Source organism: Schistocerca cancellata, chromosome 7 (assembly GCF_023864275.1).
Source record: "Schistocerca cancellata isolate TAMUIC-IGC-003103 chromosome 7, iqSchCanc2.1, whole genome shotgun sequence".
Lineage (NCBI taxonomy): Eukaryota > Metazoa > Arthropoda > Insecta > Orthoptera > Acrididae > Schistocerca > Schistocerca cancellata.
In genome coordinates this window covers 251,869,249-251,886,530 of record NC_064632.1, presented here as the reverse complement: position 1 = coordinate 251,886,530, position 17,282 = coordinate 251,869,249, and the positions used below count along the sequence as shown (strand labels likewise).

Genomic DNA, 17,282 nt, shown 5'->3' with positions numbered 1-17,282 from the left:
CCCTCTAAATACCTGTGGTTAAAATAACACACATGATCAAATATTTTCTGAGAAAATTGTCATCCATAATGTGTTTTATAGGGTCTCTTTGGTGGTGACTGAGATTGTAGATGCTGGCTTGGTGGGAGAAGGAATATTGCAAACACTTTCACATGCATCATCATCACTCATGGCCCCAGGGGCACAAGTGATACCCTGTGGTGCATTCTTAAGGGTGGTGGCCATCTCCAGCCACTACATTGCATCCTGTTATCGTGCTTCCTTGAGCTCAATGGAGCCTGCGCTGATTGCTGAAATTGATGGGCCCTATGACAGTGATGACATAACGCATGTACCCAGAGGAACCAGGTATTTTCTGGTGCTTAAATTTTCATCTGTTTTAGTCAGCAAAAGTATTAATACAACCTCATAACTGAATTTAAAAAATGCCTACCAAAATATTTTTTTTCAAAATCCAACAATGTAGGAAAAGATAGATTGCTATATACCATAAAGAAGATGGATTAAGTTGCAACAGGCAAGTAAGTTGCATAGACAGTTACATAAAGCTTTAGGCCACACCCTTCATCAGCAAAAGAGAAACACACACCATTCTTACACACAAGCAAGCACACTTCATGCACACATGACCACCAACTCTGGTACCTCAGACCGGAATGGAGCTGTATGTGGGATGCAAGCAGCAGTCTGGAGGGAGCGGAGAAGGGGAAGGGGTAACATTGCATGGGTGGGGAGAGAGATGAATGCTGTCTGGCAGAGTGTACAGGGACTAGAATGCCAGCAGGGTCAGCGTCAGGAGCTTGTGGGGCAGGGAGTTGAGAAAAAAGGAGTGAAAGAGGAGAGGAATGGTGAAATATGGACATGTGCGTTGGCAGAGGGTGGCAAACGAAGAACAGGAGAGATGAGAATAGGGCGGAAATTATTGGACAGAATGGATGTATAATGTTAGGTGGAGGGTGTGGGGACATTGTGTTATCGTAAGTTGAGGCTAGGATAATTACAGAGCAGAGAATGTGTTGTTATGATAACTCCCATCTACACAATTCAGAAAAGCTAGTGATGGGAGGCAGGATCCAAATGGCTCGAGTAGTGAAATAGCCATAGAAATCAAGGGTGGTCTATTTTGCTCTTGGCCGCAATTTGTTGGTGGCCGTTCACCCTGGTGGACAGTTCGTTGGTAGTCATACCAATATAAAACTGTGCAGTGATTGCAGCAGAGCTAGTGAATGACATGGCTGCTTTTACAGGTGGCCTAGTCCCTGATAGGATAGGATAAACCTGTGACAAGACTAGAATAGGATGTGCTGTGTGAGTTGATTGGGCAGGACTTGCCCCTGAATCTTCCACTGGGATATGATCCTTGAGGCAAGGGATTGGGATTGGGAGTGGCATAGGGATGGACTAGGATGTTGTGTTGTGGAGGTTGGGTGGGTGATGCAACACCGCATTAGGAGGGATGGGAAGGATACTGGATAGGAGGTCTCTCATTTCAGGGTGTGATGATAGGTAATCAAAGGCCTTGCAAAGGATGTGATTCAGTTGTTCCAGTCCGGGGTGGTACTGGGTGACAAAGGGGGTACTTCTTTGTGGCTGGTTCTTAGGGTGGTGGGAGGATTGGGGGTGTGAGGGGAAATGGCACAGGAGATTTGTTTGCGGACTTGGTCTGGGGGTTTTAGTGCTGTCTGCGAAGGCCTTGGTGAGACCCTCAGCATACTGGGATACTGGGCAAGGGAGTACTTGTCACTGAAAATATGCTGTCCCTGGGAGACCAGGCTGTATGACAGGGATATTTTGGTGTGGAAGGGATGGCAGCAGTCAAAATGCAGGTACGGTTGATGGTTGGTGGGTTTATTGTGGGCAGATGGGTTATTCTAGCCATCAGAGAGGGAGAGGTCAGTGTCCAGGAAGGCGGCACACTGGGTTGAGGATGCCTAGTTGAAGAGGATGGGAGAGAAGGAGTTGATGTTGTGAAGGACTGAAGATAGGGTTTCTTGGCCCTGAGTCCAGATCGTGAAGATATCATAAATGAACCTGAACCAGACTAGGGGTTTGGCATTTTGGGAGACTAGGAAGGTCGCCTCTAGATGGCCCATAAACAAGTTGGCATAGCAGGGTGCCATGCAGGTGCCCATGGCTGTGCTGTGGATTTGTTGGTATACCTTCCTTTCAAAACAGAAGTAGTTTTGGGTTAGGATAAAGTAAGTAAGGTGTATGAGGAATGAGGCAGTGGGTGTGGAGCCTCAAAGGCATTGAGAAAGGTAGTGTTTAATATCTGTAAGACTGTTGGCATGAGGGATGTTGTTTAGGGAGGTGGTGTTTCAATAGTGACAAGGGGGGTTCAGGAGATAAAGGAGTGAGGTTGGTGGAGAGTTGAAGAAGGAAATGTTTGGTGTATTTGATGTGGAAGGCTTTAGGTGTTGGTTAATGAGGACCAAAATTCTGTCAGAGGGAGTACAATAACCAGCCACAACAGGGAGTCCAGGGTTGTTGAGTTTGTGGATTTTGGGGAGCATGTAGAAGGTAGGTGTGTGGGTTGTCATAGGGGTGAGGACGGAAATGAATTCATTGGAGAGGTTCTGGGAAGGGCCTAAGACTTTGAGCAGGGGTGGAGGTTGTGTTGGACTTTTCGAATCGGGTTACTCTGGCAGAGTTTATAGGTGGAGGAGTCAGATAATTGGTGGAGACTTTCTGCCAGTTAGTCACTGCAGTTCATACCAACAGTGTTGGAACCTTTGTCTGCAGGTAGGATGATTAGGTCAGGATTTGGTTTGAGGTTGTGTATGGTTATTCTTTCTTCCAATAAAAAGTTAATGTTCTGAGAAAGTGACCTTGGGAAGGTTGGTGAGGCTAAATTGTTCCTGGAAGGTGACCAGCAGGTGGTTAGGTCAGATGGGGAAGATCATGATTTGATGGTGATATGAACTGGAAGAAACAGGGGTCAGGTTGGTTTTGGTTGGAGGAATTGATGGCAAACAAGTGCTTCCATTGCAGGGGTTGGAGAAGGGGAGTAGGTCTTTTACAAATCCAGCACGGTTAAATCTGGGTGTAGGGCTAAAGGTGAGGCCTTTTGTAGGACTGAAACTTCTGTGGAGCTGAGAGTTTTGGTGGAAAGATTAACAACAGTGTCAAGGAATGTTTCAGGTCGGGATTTGGTGGAGAGTTGGTAGGGAATTTTGACAGATGTGGCAAGTTGAAAAGGTTATCTAGGCAGGGTGTACATGCTGTGAGGGATGGACAAGGAGGAACACTGCAGGTAGGATAGGGGTTGGATAGTGGTGCCCGGAGGTGGTAGTAGGATGTCAGCAGATTGGATAATTTATGGAGGTGGTGTGTGGAATGCTCCTCCAGGTGCTGGAGAGCAAGGGATTCAATTTCAGGGATGTGATGTATGGAGTAGGGATTGCACAGTAGTAGTATCTTGTGGTGGGAGCAGAGGTGCTTCTGGGATGCCTGCGCCATGTGAGATGTGTTTTTGCGGTTCCAGGTTTGTGAGGGCCAGGGATTGGCAGAATCTGAAGAGGTGAAGGTCATTGTGAAAGGAAGGGTGGGATCCAGAGAAAGGGATCTTTATGATTAGGCCATTTGGGGGGATTCCATGGTTTAGGCAGCATTTGAGAAATAGGATGTGGGACTGGGTGTTTGCCAGGGAAAGGGACACTTTTCTGAACCGGTACACCGGTACAGGAAGATGGAGCAGGGACCCACTGTGGCAGCTATGGTATTAAGGAAGTGGGAATGCAGAAATGGGAAAAATAGGTCTTGATGGTTATGAGAGAAGGTGAAAGGGAAAAGACACACAAAAAATACATAAAGACACACAAAACATGCACAGATATGCAAAAATATGTAAGATATGTAAAAATATGGAGAAATACATAAAAATATGAAAAAGTGAGTGAAACCGTGTATTGTCATGGAAATTTTTACATGGCCATGTGTGGAGAATGATTGCTGTGTGTTGGTTCGCACCTGTGTGTCATGTCAGTGAAGCGAAGTCGACAGGCATAAGCACCCTCTAGTCAAATTTGGTATCCCAAGAGGCCATTTCCGCCACCTGTACCTAGACCTCATTGGGCTGTTAGCCGCATCTGATTGTTTCAGATATGTCTTGTGCATCATTGTCTTTGTTACCTGGAGGGTGTAAACAATCCCTCTTGTGCTCATTATGGCGGATTCTGTAGCACAAGCACTGCTATCTTCCTGGACAGCTAGATTTGGGTGCCTTAAATCCATGACCACCGATCGGGGTAGGAAGTTCAGATCGCCGTTACTTCAGAAACTCTGCATGCTCTGTGGTTCAAATGGCTCTGAGCACTATGGGATTTAACATCTGTGGTCATCAGTCCCCTAGAACTTAGAACTACTTAAACCTAACTAACCCAAGGACATCACACACATCCATGCCCGAGGCAGGATTCGAACCTGCGACTGTAGTGGTCACGCAGTTCCAGACTGAAGCGCCTAGAACCGCTGCTCTGTGGTGTGGATAAATTTTGCACTACAGTATACACTGCTCAGAACGACGTGCTTGTCGAGCATTGACACAGGACTCTCAAAACGGCCCACAGGTGCCACAATGGTGAGAGATTTGACGCCCTTTCCTGAGTCATATTAGGAATCCATACAGCTTATAAGACAGACTGCCAGGCATCACTTGCTGAGGTCTTGTATCACAAGACATTAGTCCTCCCATCTGAGTTTGCTGGTGATGCTGTAAGTTTCAACCTAACTGATCTCATCGCTCTTGTTGAGTGTGTCCGGTCGCACATAGCTGCTATCTGTATGCCTCTTCCATGACTTCATACCTGGCCCCCAGTTTTCTTGCATCTAGCCCTGGACTTATGCAAGTTTATTATGTCAAATCGCCACTACAGCGGCCTTCCTCTGGCCCATATTCGGTATTGGCATGCACGGCTAATACTATGGACATCATCATCAGTGACCAGCAGCAGACAGTTTCACTTCAGTAGGTTAATCCAGCTTGGATGATTCAGGGATCTGTCCCACACCTCTTGAGTAGAGTTCTCCACCATCACGCAATGGCCCTGAACCCACACATGCCACCTCTCTGCCTGTGCACCAACCATATCTGGTGTGTGCTGAGATTATGCTGTCAGCTGCTCAGTGGTTGTGTGCGATGATCCCCGTCCCTTGCCTCACTCAGGATCTGTGTGTCACAATCTGCTGCCTCAGGTTCAACCACACATTGCGTGTGACATAACATCATCACATGTGCTGTCACCTGCTGTTCCCCGAGTGTGTTCTAGTGTTTTTCTCAAGCTACAATATTCCCCTGCATGATAAGTCGCAGGTTCAGTATTGCCTCATGTGTTCCAACATTTCTATGGAATCTTCTATTACATCAATTGAGAATTCAAGTGTCATTATCACTAACAATTTAATAAGTCAGCAGTTAATTCAGGAATCCAATAAACATGTGTTTGCTTCAACAAATGAGACTGCAGACTTGGCACTGGCAGCTAGTAAGTGGAATAGAATACACCAAAACTTGAAATACCACTATAATGCACAAAATTTCAAGTCAGTTAAATTCACTGACTCTCAGATAATTTGTGAATGAGTGTAAACCTAAGAAGAAACCAAATAAATGTTTGATTTATGCAAACATAATGAAAACTGAAAACAAAAATGATTTCGTGGTGCTTACTGCATCTTTTTGTCCTGGCAATGCCTAGTGTGTAAAGTCCAATTGGCAGTCACATCAAATCAAATTTTTATTTTCACATTACATGCCTCATACAATCAAAGATTGTGTCATAGATGGCTTGTCAGTTTTAAGACTAACCTGCAGAGTAATAAACTGTTTAAGGTGACAATACATATGTATTACTTTACTTTTTTTTTTCTTTTAATCTATGGGTATAGCATATATGGTGTTACCGTTTGGAGAGGTACTATATTACATGATCATCATTTACCTTTAAAATATTTTTCCAGGTCTCCTTCAGTATTTCTTAGAACTGGGTCACTCTTCCCCCTACAGATTTTATTTACCAATTTCATGCCCATGTAGTGTGGAGTTTTTTCATATAGTTTGAATCTGTAAGTAGGTAGCATGTAACGTGCCTTACGTGTAGTCTCATACTGATGCAAGAAGCATTTTCCTCAAGAAGTTGTGGGTTTCTCTTTGTGAAAATGAGAATGTCACATACGCTTGGAATGGACATTAGATCTAGTTTTTGAAATAAAGGTTTGCAGTGTTGATTCTTTGTAGCTCCCACCATTGCTTGAATGATTTTTGTAAAGGCTCTGAGCAGATTACTATTGTCAGACCCCCAGAAAAATTATGCTATACTTAACTACTGAAACAAAACATGCATAATATACAGTTTTTTAACCACTAAATCATTGTCACCAGATAAGACATTCATAACATACACAGTACTGTTCACTCCACAATATATATATTTATTAACATGCCAAGAAATTTGAGACAGCTAGCAGTGTCCAGTTTTTTGTCCTTGTAACTAATTTAACATATACATTGTGCTGATTGTTTTGTGGAAAAATGAACAGTTTCTGTTTTTGCAAAGTTTAATTTTAAATTATTATTTCTCACCCACACCTCCACTTTCCCAAGTGTCTGCTCAATATGATGGATTAAGTCTTCATCAGTTTTACAGTAGACTGTTGCTGTTGAACCATCTGCATAGAGGATGGTATCTGACTCAACGTGGCATAGCATATCTTTAATGTAATACAAAAATAGTAGTGGCCCTAATATTGAGCCTTGTGGGACACCTGATTGTGTTTGTTTCCAGCCAGAGAGGAATTTGTTGCCATTGTTATTAACAAGTACTCTTTGTTTTCTGTTTGCCAAGTATGATGACGTCCAGCTTAGAGATTTTCCTTGAGAACCATAGCTAGTCAGTTTTTGAGGCAGCTGGCCATGGTTTACAGTGTGAAGGCTTTGGTAAGATCCCAAAAGATGCCTGATACATACATTCTGTTATCAAGAGAACTGCTAACGTTTGTGACCAGTTCAGTTATTGCATGGGTTGTGCTGCAACCTTTCCTGAATCCATACTGATTGCTTAAAATAATAATATGGGATGAACTATAATTTTCTGTCTGGTCACATCCAGCATACAGTGCATGATGAATAAAAGAGACTTGCTTATCATTTCAAATTGCTCACAGTTACAAAATCAACAGTGGTAGACAGTACTGTTCTAGAGATGACTGCAAAGACATTGGGCACCTTAACTCTTTAGTAATCGCATGATATTGCAATATGAAAATACACAAGTCAGGTAATTTGACCCAAAACTAAAACATAGAACAACAAAATTCTCCATCATTTAATTATTTAAAATATAGCCTTTATTCCCTCTTAGAACGCTAATAACAATTTCAAACAATGGAAAATCCAGAACAGAATAATGACAATGTTATGAAAAGGATAGATTGCTAATCACCAGGTAGTGTAGATGTCTAGTCACAGACAGGCACAGCAAAAAGACTGCTATACAAGTAAGCTTTTGACCAAAAGGACTTCTTCTGAAGTAGATAACACACACAGTCATGCAAACATAACTGACATGCTTGACCACTGTCTCTGGTCACCAAGGCCAACTGTAAGTAACTGCAGATGAGAGGAGAAGCAGTCTGGGTAGTGGGGGAAAGTAGGAAGCGGGGGAAGGAAAGGGGAGGGATAGGAGGGTAGTGGTGAGGGATGGTAAAGTGCTGCTTGTGGGAGCATGCAGGAGTATGATGGGGAGTCGGTAGGGCAGCTGATGTAGTCAGAAGTTTAGTGCCCCAAGTCACATTGCCATGCCCCTGAATAATCATCTATTAACTTTCCACAATTTCTTAACATCGAACCTTGCCTCACTACCTTTCCCCAAATTCCTCAATATGTAAGCTAACCTTACTTATACAGGAAGAACCACAATCCACCATCTAAAAACTTAGGCCAACCTTGAAATCCTACCTGCTGACAAAGGCTCCACCACCATGGCTTTGAACAGTAGGGATTACTTGACAGAGGGACTACAAATCCAATGGGATCACCAGACACTCCTCAGTCCTTAATCCCATCCCAGAACCTCTCCCCCTGAGTCTCTCGCCCCTCGGCCCTGCTACTCCCTGCACTCCCACCTTCTACATGTTTCCTAAAGTCCATAAACCCAACCACCCAGGACACCCGATTATGGCCAGTTACTGTGCCCCCACTGAGAGAATCTCTGCTCTTGTAGACTAACACCTTCAGGCTATTACTTGCAACCTGCCTTCCTATATTAAAGACACCAATCACTGCCTCCATCAACTCTCCACAGTTCCTGTTCCTTTACCACATGGTGCCTTGCTCATCACTATTGACGCCACCTCCCTTTACTCTAACATCCCTAATGCCTGTGGCATTACCACTATTGAACACTACCTTTCCCATTGCCTGACAGATTCCAAACCTACAACCTCCTTCCTGGTCACCATGACTAACTACATCCTCACACATGATTACTTCACCTCTGAAGGTATCACATACGAACAAATCCATGCTACGGCATTGGGCACCAGCCTGGCACAATCCTATACCAACCTAATCATCGGACTCTAGAAGAATCCTTCCTAACCATCCAGAATCCCAAACCCCTCAACTGGTTCAGATTCATTGATGACATCTTCATGTTAGGGTGATGATACCCTAACCACATTTCTCCAGAATCTCAAGATCTTCTCACCCGTTCACTTCACGTGGTCCTCCTCCACCCAACAAACGGCCTTCCTCGATGTTGACCTCCACCTCAAAGATGGCTATATCAGTACCTCTGTCCTTATCAGGCCTACCAACCATCAACAATACCTTCACTTCGACAGGTGCTACCCGTTCCATACCAAAAAGGCCCTTCCATACATCCTAGCTACCTGCTGCCATAAAAAATGTAGCGACAAGCAGTCCATCTCAAAATATACCAAGGGTCTCACTGAATCTTTCACAGACCGAAATCACCTCCTGACCTTATACGGAAACAGATCTCCTTTGCCTTATCTCTCCAGTCACCCACCACCTCCCAAAGTCCCACTGCCTCGCCACAGAGGGTGATTCCCCTTGAGACTCACTATCACCCAGGACTGGAGCAACTAAATCACATTCTCTGCCACAGTTTGGACTACCTCTCATTGTGCCCTGAAATGAGGAATGTCCTACCCATTGTCCTCCCTGTCCCTCCCACAGTGGTATTCCGCCGTCCACCAAACCTACACAACATCCTCGTCCTTCTCTACTCGACACCTGCTCCCTACCCCTTGCCTCATGGCTCACATTCCTGTAACAGACCTAGAAGTAAGACCTGTGCCATATATCCTTCCACTACCACCTACTCCAGTCTGGTCACAATCATCACCTTTCCCCTCAAAGGCAGGCTACCTGTGAAAGTAGTCATGTACTCTACAAGCTAAGCTGCAACCACTGTGCTGTATTCTATGTGGGCGTAACAACCAACAAGCTCCAGGAGTGTTAGCTCCAGCAGTGTGAGTTCTGCAAGGTTTGCAGAAGAGCTTCTGTGAAGTTTGGACAGTAGGAGACGAGGTACTGGCAGAGTTGAAGCTGCGAGGTGGGTCGTTTGTCGTTCTTGGGTAGCTCAGACGGTAGAGCATATGACCATGAAAGGGGAAGGTCCCGAGTTCAAGTCTCAGTCTGGCACACAGTTTTAATTTGCTAGGAAGTTTCATATCAGTGCACACTCTGCTGCAGAGTGAAAATCTCATTCTGGAAACATCCAGCAGGCTGTGGCTAAGCCACGTCTCTGTAAGATCCTTTCTTCCAGGAGTGCTAGTTTTGCAAGTTTCACTGAAGAGCTTCTGTGAAGTTTGGAAGGTATGAGATGAGGTAGTGGCAGAATTGAAGCTGTGAGAGTGGGTCATGATTCGTGCTTGGGTAGCTCAGACGGTAGAGCACTTGCCCGCAAAAGGCAAAGGTCCCTAGTTTGAGTCTCGGGATGGCTCACAGTTTTAATCTGCCAGGAAGTTTCAACCAACAAGCTGTCTGCCAGCATGAATGGCTACTGACAAACTGTGGTCAAGAGACAGCTGGACCACACAGTTGCTGAACATGCTGGCGAACACAACATTTTTCACTTCAACGACTGCTTCACAGCCTGTGCCATCTGGGTTCTCCATTCCAACATGAGCTTTTCTGAGTTGTACAGATGGGAGCTCTCCCTGCAATATATCCTACATTCCCGTAACCCCCATTGCCTCAACCTTCATTAGTCACTGCCTTTCACCCACATATCCTCTTCCCTGTTCTCACCCCAGCAATACACAACCTTCTATTCCGCCAATGCACCCACAGTCTTTTTACTTCTCTCCTGTTCCGCTCCCTTCTCCCCCCCTCCCTCCCCTCCTCCCAGTCTAACCTTCTGATTGCACCAGCTGCCCTACCCTCTCCCTACCACATTCCTGTATACTCCTACAAGCAACACTTTACTCCCCCTCACCCCTTCTTGCCCCATTCTCCTCTTTACCCCCACCATCCAGATTGCTTCTCCCATCATGCACAGTTGCTCGCAGACTGGCCATGGCAGTCAGAGACAGTGGTCATGTGTGTGTTAGTTGTGTTTACATGAATGTCTGTATTGTCTACTTCAGAAGAATGCCTTTTGGGTGAAAACTTACTGGTTTAGCAGTCTTCTTGCTGTGCCTGTCTGCAACTTAAGATCTCCACCATGTGGTGAGTAGAAATTGCCCATTTCGTAATATTGTAATTAATAATGGTTTCAGATACATTTTAATCATCTGTTATTTCCAAATAACTATTTTTTGAACATGAAGAACCAGTATTCTTTTAAGATAGAGGCGTAATATTTTACATGTTACATGGTATACAATGTTCTCTTAGGTGTCAGCTTTATAGGATGTGCAGAGCACAATAGTGTGCTATTTACAAACATATTTGGGACAAATATGTACTGTGGTATGATTGCTGTCATTCATGCTTGGACACATGTGACACATTCGTCTCTTGCTGAGCAGTGATAGCTGGACTTGTTCTCCATACTCTTGCATGCTGGAACCAGTTCATCTCTCTGCTAGATAAAGCTTTATTTTATGTTGTAGATTTTGAGAAGTATATAAGAACTGTTCATCCTTTGGACAGTACAATCAGTTAGTAAGTCCTCAGCCACATTCTTCAGAAGTTCACATCTTATCATTTTATTACCAGAGCTCAATTTGTGGAGGATGTATGAATTCACAGCAGACGCGCTTACTCTCATACTTCTGCCAACACTACTACACAACTGATCACAAATTTCTACTCCTCCTGTTGTACAGACTTCTGCCTGAGAGCCTGTATCTTGACTGATCTTTCCATCATTATGCACTGTGGAGATGAGTGCAATAGATCTCTGTTTGGCTGGAACACATGGCATCATTGTTACATCTTGTGTAAAATCAAACAGGCTTGAAGTTACAGTTCTTTGTTCTTTGGGCAAAAATTGTGGGGGGATATTTGAGTGTTTCTTTTGTAATGTTCCTACTAATGTCAGCCTTTTATCCAATGGAACTGTTGTAACAGTCACACTGGTGTGGCAGTTACCAGTTGTTACATTTCTGCCAGTACTTTCTAGAGGGACATCAAGCAATTGCATTATTTCTGGAGGCATGTTTGGTTTTTAAAAAGCTTTATACCATATTTCTTTAGCCTTTTTGCCAGATATCGTCAGGAGGAACATCATCCTCAAAATGAAACTAGATGCTCATTAGTTATCACATATTCCCCAGGAGCATAAAGCATGAAGTAACTATCTTGCAATGATGTGATATGTTCATACACAGCAGCTAACTTGTCAGTCATTTCCCCTCATATGTAGTGATTTTATCATTGAGGCGAATACAGTAAAATAAAAACAGGACTCTTCTATATAGTATAGTAACTGCAAATACATCAGGTCCATGTATATTCCACATGTAAGTGGACAGATAAAAAAATCTACTCGCCAAGTGGCAGCAGGGGAACTCACACACAAAAGGATTTAACTTTCACAAGCTTTCAGAGTTAGTGGTCCATTCTTCTGGTGGAGGAGTTGAAGGGAAGCAAGAGGGGTGAAGGAAAAGGACTGGAGAGGTCTAGAAAAAGGGGTAGATTTCAGGAAAGTCACCCAGAACTGCGGGCCAGGGGAGACTTGCCAAATGGAACAAGAAGGAAATACAAATTGTTGGGGACTGCATTGGATGAGATTCAAAAACTTGAGAGCTTAAAGGTGAAAGACAGGGTAAAATGCAAGACAGAGATTACTACTGAAACATCGCGCACGAGTATGTAACAGAGCTTGGATGGAGGCAGTAAAAATAGACGGGAAAGACAATGAAAGCTGTAGAAAACTAAAACAGAGTGAAGCAAAGAGTAGTTACAGTGAAGAAATACTGAGACAGAAGAAATTAACGTAAATTAAGGCCAGGTGGTTGGCGAGAAGCAAGGACATGTTGTAGTGCTAGTTCCCACCTGCAGAGTTTGAGAAACTGGTGTCTGGAGGATGAATCCAGATGGCACGTATGGTGAAACAGGCACCAAGGTCACAAATGTCATGTTGTAAAGCATGCTCCGCAACAGGATATTGTGAGTTGCCAGTATACACTCTCTGCCTATTCCCATTCATCCCAATTGATAATTTGGTGGTAGTCATGCCAGTGTAGAAGGCCAAACAGTGTTTACATAACAACTTGTATATGACATGTGTCGTTTCACAGGTGGCTTTCCGTTTGATAGTATATGTTTTGCCAGTTACAGGGCTATTATAGGTGGTGGTCCGCCCCCGGTAGCTGAGTGGTCAGTGCGACAGAATGTCAATCCAAAGGGCCCGGGTTCGATTCCCGGCTGGGTCGGAGATTTTCTCCTCTCAGGGACTGCGTGTTGTGCTGTCCTCATCATCACCATCATTTCATCCCCATCGACGTGCAACTCGCCGAAGTGGCGTCAAATCGAAAGACTTGCACAAGGCAAATGGTCTACCCGACGGGAGGCCCTCGTCACACAACATTATTATTATTATTATTATTATTATTATTATAGGTGGTGGTAGGAGGGCGTATAGGGCATGTCTTGCACTGGGACAATCACAGGATAGAAGCCATAGGATTGGGAGATGGGTGCAGAAGGAGCATAGGGTCTGACAAGGATATTGTGGAGATTGGGAGGGCGACAAAAAGCTATTCTAGGTGTTGTTGGGGGGCAAAATATCAAGCAGAATGGATCTCATTTCAGGGCATGATTTTAGGAAGTCATGGCCTTGTCAGAGTAGCTTATTGATACATTCAAGACCAAGATGATACTGGGTGAGAAGTGGTGTGCTCCGGAGTTGTTTTTTGGAGGGATCAACAGTACCGGGATTGGATGTGATGGCCTGGGAAATCTGCTTTTGGACTAGGCTATTGGGATAATTATGTCCAGTGAAGGCTGAAGTGAGAGTGGTGCTGTATTGCTGTTAAGAGTCTGCATCCAAATAAATTATCTACTTTTGCCTCCAATGTTGAGGCTGTGTGGGAGAGAATGCTTGACATGGAAAGGATGGCAACTGTCAAAATGTGAGAACTGTTGTTTGTTATTGTTAGTGGGTTTGATATGGACAGAAGTGTGTAGCTGGCCTGCAGTGAGAATGAGGTCAACATCAAAGAAAGTGGCATGGGATTTGGACTAGAACCATGTGAAATTTAATTGGGAGAAGGTATTTAGAGACTACAAGAATTTTAACAGATCAGTCTCACCATGAGTTCATTCCGCAAAGTTGTCATCAGTGTATCTAAACCAAGCCAGGGACTGAAGACTTATGGATCCAGGAAAGCCTTCTCCAAGTGACCCATGAAAAGGTTGGCATAGGAAGGAGCTATCTTGGTTTCCATGGCTGTATCCCTTATCTTTATGTATGTCTGCCCCACGAGAGTGAAGCAATTGTTGTTAAGTATGAAGTTGATTAAGATCAGCAAGAAGGATGTCATAGGCTTGGAATCAGGTGTGTGTTGACTGAGGAAACGTTCAGCAGCAGGCAGACCATGTACATGGGAGATGTTAGTATAGAATCAATTATGACAAGCAAGGTGTGTATGGGAATGGCATGTGCACAGATTAAAGACAATCCAGGAAATGGTTGGTATCTTTAGTATAGGAGGGGACTCTTTGTACTATAGGTTGCAGGTGGTGATCAGCTTAAGGCAAATGTATGTTTGGTGGGTGCTTTGAAGCCAGCAACTATAGGATGACCAGGATGATTGGGTTTGTGGATCTTAGGAAGAAGGTAAAAGGCGGGAGTGCAGGACTGGATGTGGTAAGAAGTTCTGTGGCTTGAGGTGTAAGTGCTTGTGAGGGACCTGAGGTTTTTAGGAGGGACTGCAGGTCAGTTTGAATCACAGGGATGGGATCTTGGTGGCAAATGCTGTATGTAGAGGGAACAGACAGCTGGTGTAGACCTTCAGCAATTGTCGGTGCCATCATCCTCTATACCAACATCCCCCTATGTACATGGTCTGTCTGCTGTTGAATATTTCCTCATTCAACACTCACTTGATTCTAATCTTATGACATTCTTCATGCTGACCTTAATGTACTTTATAATTACCAACAACTACTTCACCTTTGATGGACAGACATACAAACAGATCAGGGGTATGGCCATTGGAACCAGAGTTAGCTCCTTCCTATGCCAACCTTTTCATCGGTCACTTGGAGGGGGCTCTCCTGGAATTCATAAGTCTTCAGCCCCTGGTTTGGTTTAGATCATTGATGACATCTATACCGCATGGACTCATGGTGAGGCTGATCTTTTAAAATTCGTCGAATCTCTAAACACCTTCTCCCAATTAAATTTCACATGGTTTTAGTCCGAATCCAACGCCACTTTCCCTCGATGTTGATCTCATTCTCACCAAAGGTCAGCTACACACTTCTGTCCACATCAAACCCACTAGCAAACAACAGTTCTTACATTTTGGCAGTTGCCATCCTTTCCATGTTGAGCATTCTCTCCCACTCAGCCTTGGCATTGGAGGCAAAAGAATTTATTTGGATGCAGACTCTTTCTACATCTACATCTACATCCATATTCCGCTAGCCACCTGATGGTGTGTGGCAGAGGGTACCTTGAGTACCTCTATCGGTTCTCCCTTCTATTCTAGTCTTGTATTGTTCGTGGAAAGAAAGATTGTCGGTATGCCTCTGTGTGGGCTTTAATCTCTCTGATTTTATCCTCATGGTCTCTTCGCAAGTTATACGTAGGAGGGAGCAATATACTGCTTGGCTCCTTGGTGAAGGTATGTTCTCGAAACTTCAACAAAAGCCTGTACCGAGTTACTGAGCACCTCTCTTGCAGAGTCTTCCACTGGAGTTTATCTATCATCTCTGTAACGCTTTCGCGATTACTAAATGATCCTGTAATGAAGTGCGCTGCTCTCCGTTGAATCTTCTCTGTCTTTCTATCAACCCTATCTGGTACGGATCCCACACCGGTGAGCAGTATTCAAGCATTGGGCGAACAAGTGTAGTGTAACCTACTTCCTTTGTTTTCAGACTGCATATCCTTAGGATTCTTCCAATGAATCTCAGTCTGGCATCTGCTCACTCCTAATGCGTACTCCCAGATAATTTATGGAATTAAATGCTTCCAGTTGCTGACCTGCTATATTGTAGCTAAATGATAAAGGACCTTTCTTTCTATGCATTCGCAGCACATTACACTTGTCTACATTGAGATTCAATTGCCATTCCCTGCACCATGCGTCAATTCGTTGCAGATCCTCCTGCATTTCAGTACAATTTTCCATTGTTACAACCTCTCAGTATACTACAGCATCATCCGCAAAAAGCCTCAGTGAACTTCTGATGTTATCCACAAGGTCATTTATATATATTGTGAATAGCAACAATCCTATGACACTCCCCTGCGGCACACCTGAAATCACTCTTACTTCGGAAGACTTCTCTCCATTGAGAATGACGTGCTGCGTTCCGTTATCTAGGAACTCTTCAATCCAATCACACAGTTGGTCTGATGGTCCATATGCTCTTACTTTGTTCATTAAACGACTGTGGGGAACTGTATCAAATGCCTTGCGGAAGTCAAGAAACACTGCATCTACCTGGGAACCCATGTCTATGGCCCTCTGAGTCTCGTGGATGAATAGCGCGAGCTGGGTTTCAAACGATCGTCTTTTTCAAAACCCATGCTGATTGCTACAGAGTAGATTTCTAATCTCCAGAAAAGTCATTATACTCGAACATAATATGTGTTCCAAAATTCAACAACTGATCGACGTTAGACGTATAGGTCTATAGTTCTGCACATCTGGTCAATGTCCCTTCTTGAAAATAGGGATGACCTGTGCCCTTCTCCTATCTTTTGGAATGCTACACTTTTCTACAGACCTACAGTACACCGCTGCAAGAAAGGGGGCAAGTTCCTTTGCGTACTCTGTGTAAAATCAAACTGGTATTCCATCAGGTTCAGCGGCCTTTCCTCTTTTGAGCAATTTTAATTGTTTTTCTATCCCTCTGTCATCTATTTCGATATCTACCATTTTGTCATCTGCGCAACAATCTAGAGAAGGAACTACAGTGCAGTCATCCTCTGTGAAACAGCTTTGGAAAAAGACATTTAGTATTTCGGCCTTTAGTCTGTCATCCTCTGTTTCAGTACCATTTTGGTCACAGAGTGTCTGGACATTTTGTTTTGCTCCACCTACCGCTTTGACATAAGACCAAAATTCCTTAGGATTTTCTGCCAAGTCAGTACATAGAACTTTACTTTCGAATTCGTTGAATGCCTCTCGCATAGCCCTCCTCACACTACATTTCGCTTCATGTAATTTTTGTTTGTCTGCAAGGCTTTGGCTATGTTTATGTTAGCTGTGAAGCTCCCTTTGATTCTGTAGCAGTTTTCTAACTTCGTTGTTGTGCCACGGTGGCTCTTTTCCATCTCTTACGCTCTTGCTTGGCACATACTCATCTAATGCATATTGTAAGATTTGTTTTGAACTTTGTCCACTGATCTTCAACACTATCTGTACTTGAGATAAAACTTTTGTGTTGAGCCGTCAAGTACTCTGAAATCTGCTTTTTGTCACTTTTGCTAAACAGAAAAATCTTACTACCTTTTTTAATATTTCTATTTATGGCTGAAATCAACAATGCTGTAACCGCTTTATGATCATTGATTCCCTGTTCTGCGTTAACTGTTTCAAATAGTTCAGGTCTGTTTGTCACCAGAAGGTCTAATATGTTATCGCCATGAGTTGGTGCTCTGTTTAACTGCTCAAGGTAGTTTTCAGAT

At 43.8% G+C, this 17,282-nt stretch overlaps 1 protein-coding gene across 4 annotated transcripts in view; it reads left to right on the top strand.

Annotated features, from left to right (window-relative positions):
• The window catches only part of LOC126092015 (protein arginine N-methyltransferase 9-like), a 148,257-nt gene that overhangs the window by 44,129 nt on the left and 86,846 nt on the right, over positions 1–17,282 (top strand). For all 4 annotated transcript variants that reach the window (XM_049907400.1, XM_049907401.1, XM_049907398.1 and 1 more), the window contains one exon: positions 82–348. In XM_049907400.1, the coding sequence (XP_049763357.1) occupies positions 82–348 (267 nt within the window). The remainder of the gene's footprint in view (positions 1–81; positions 349–17,282) is intronic.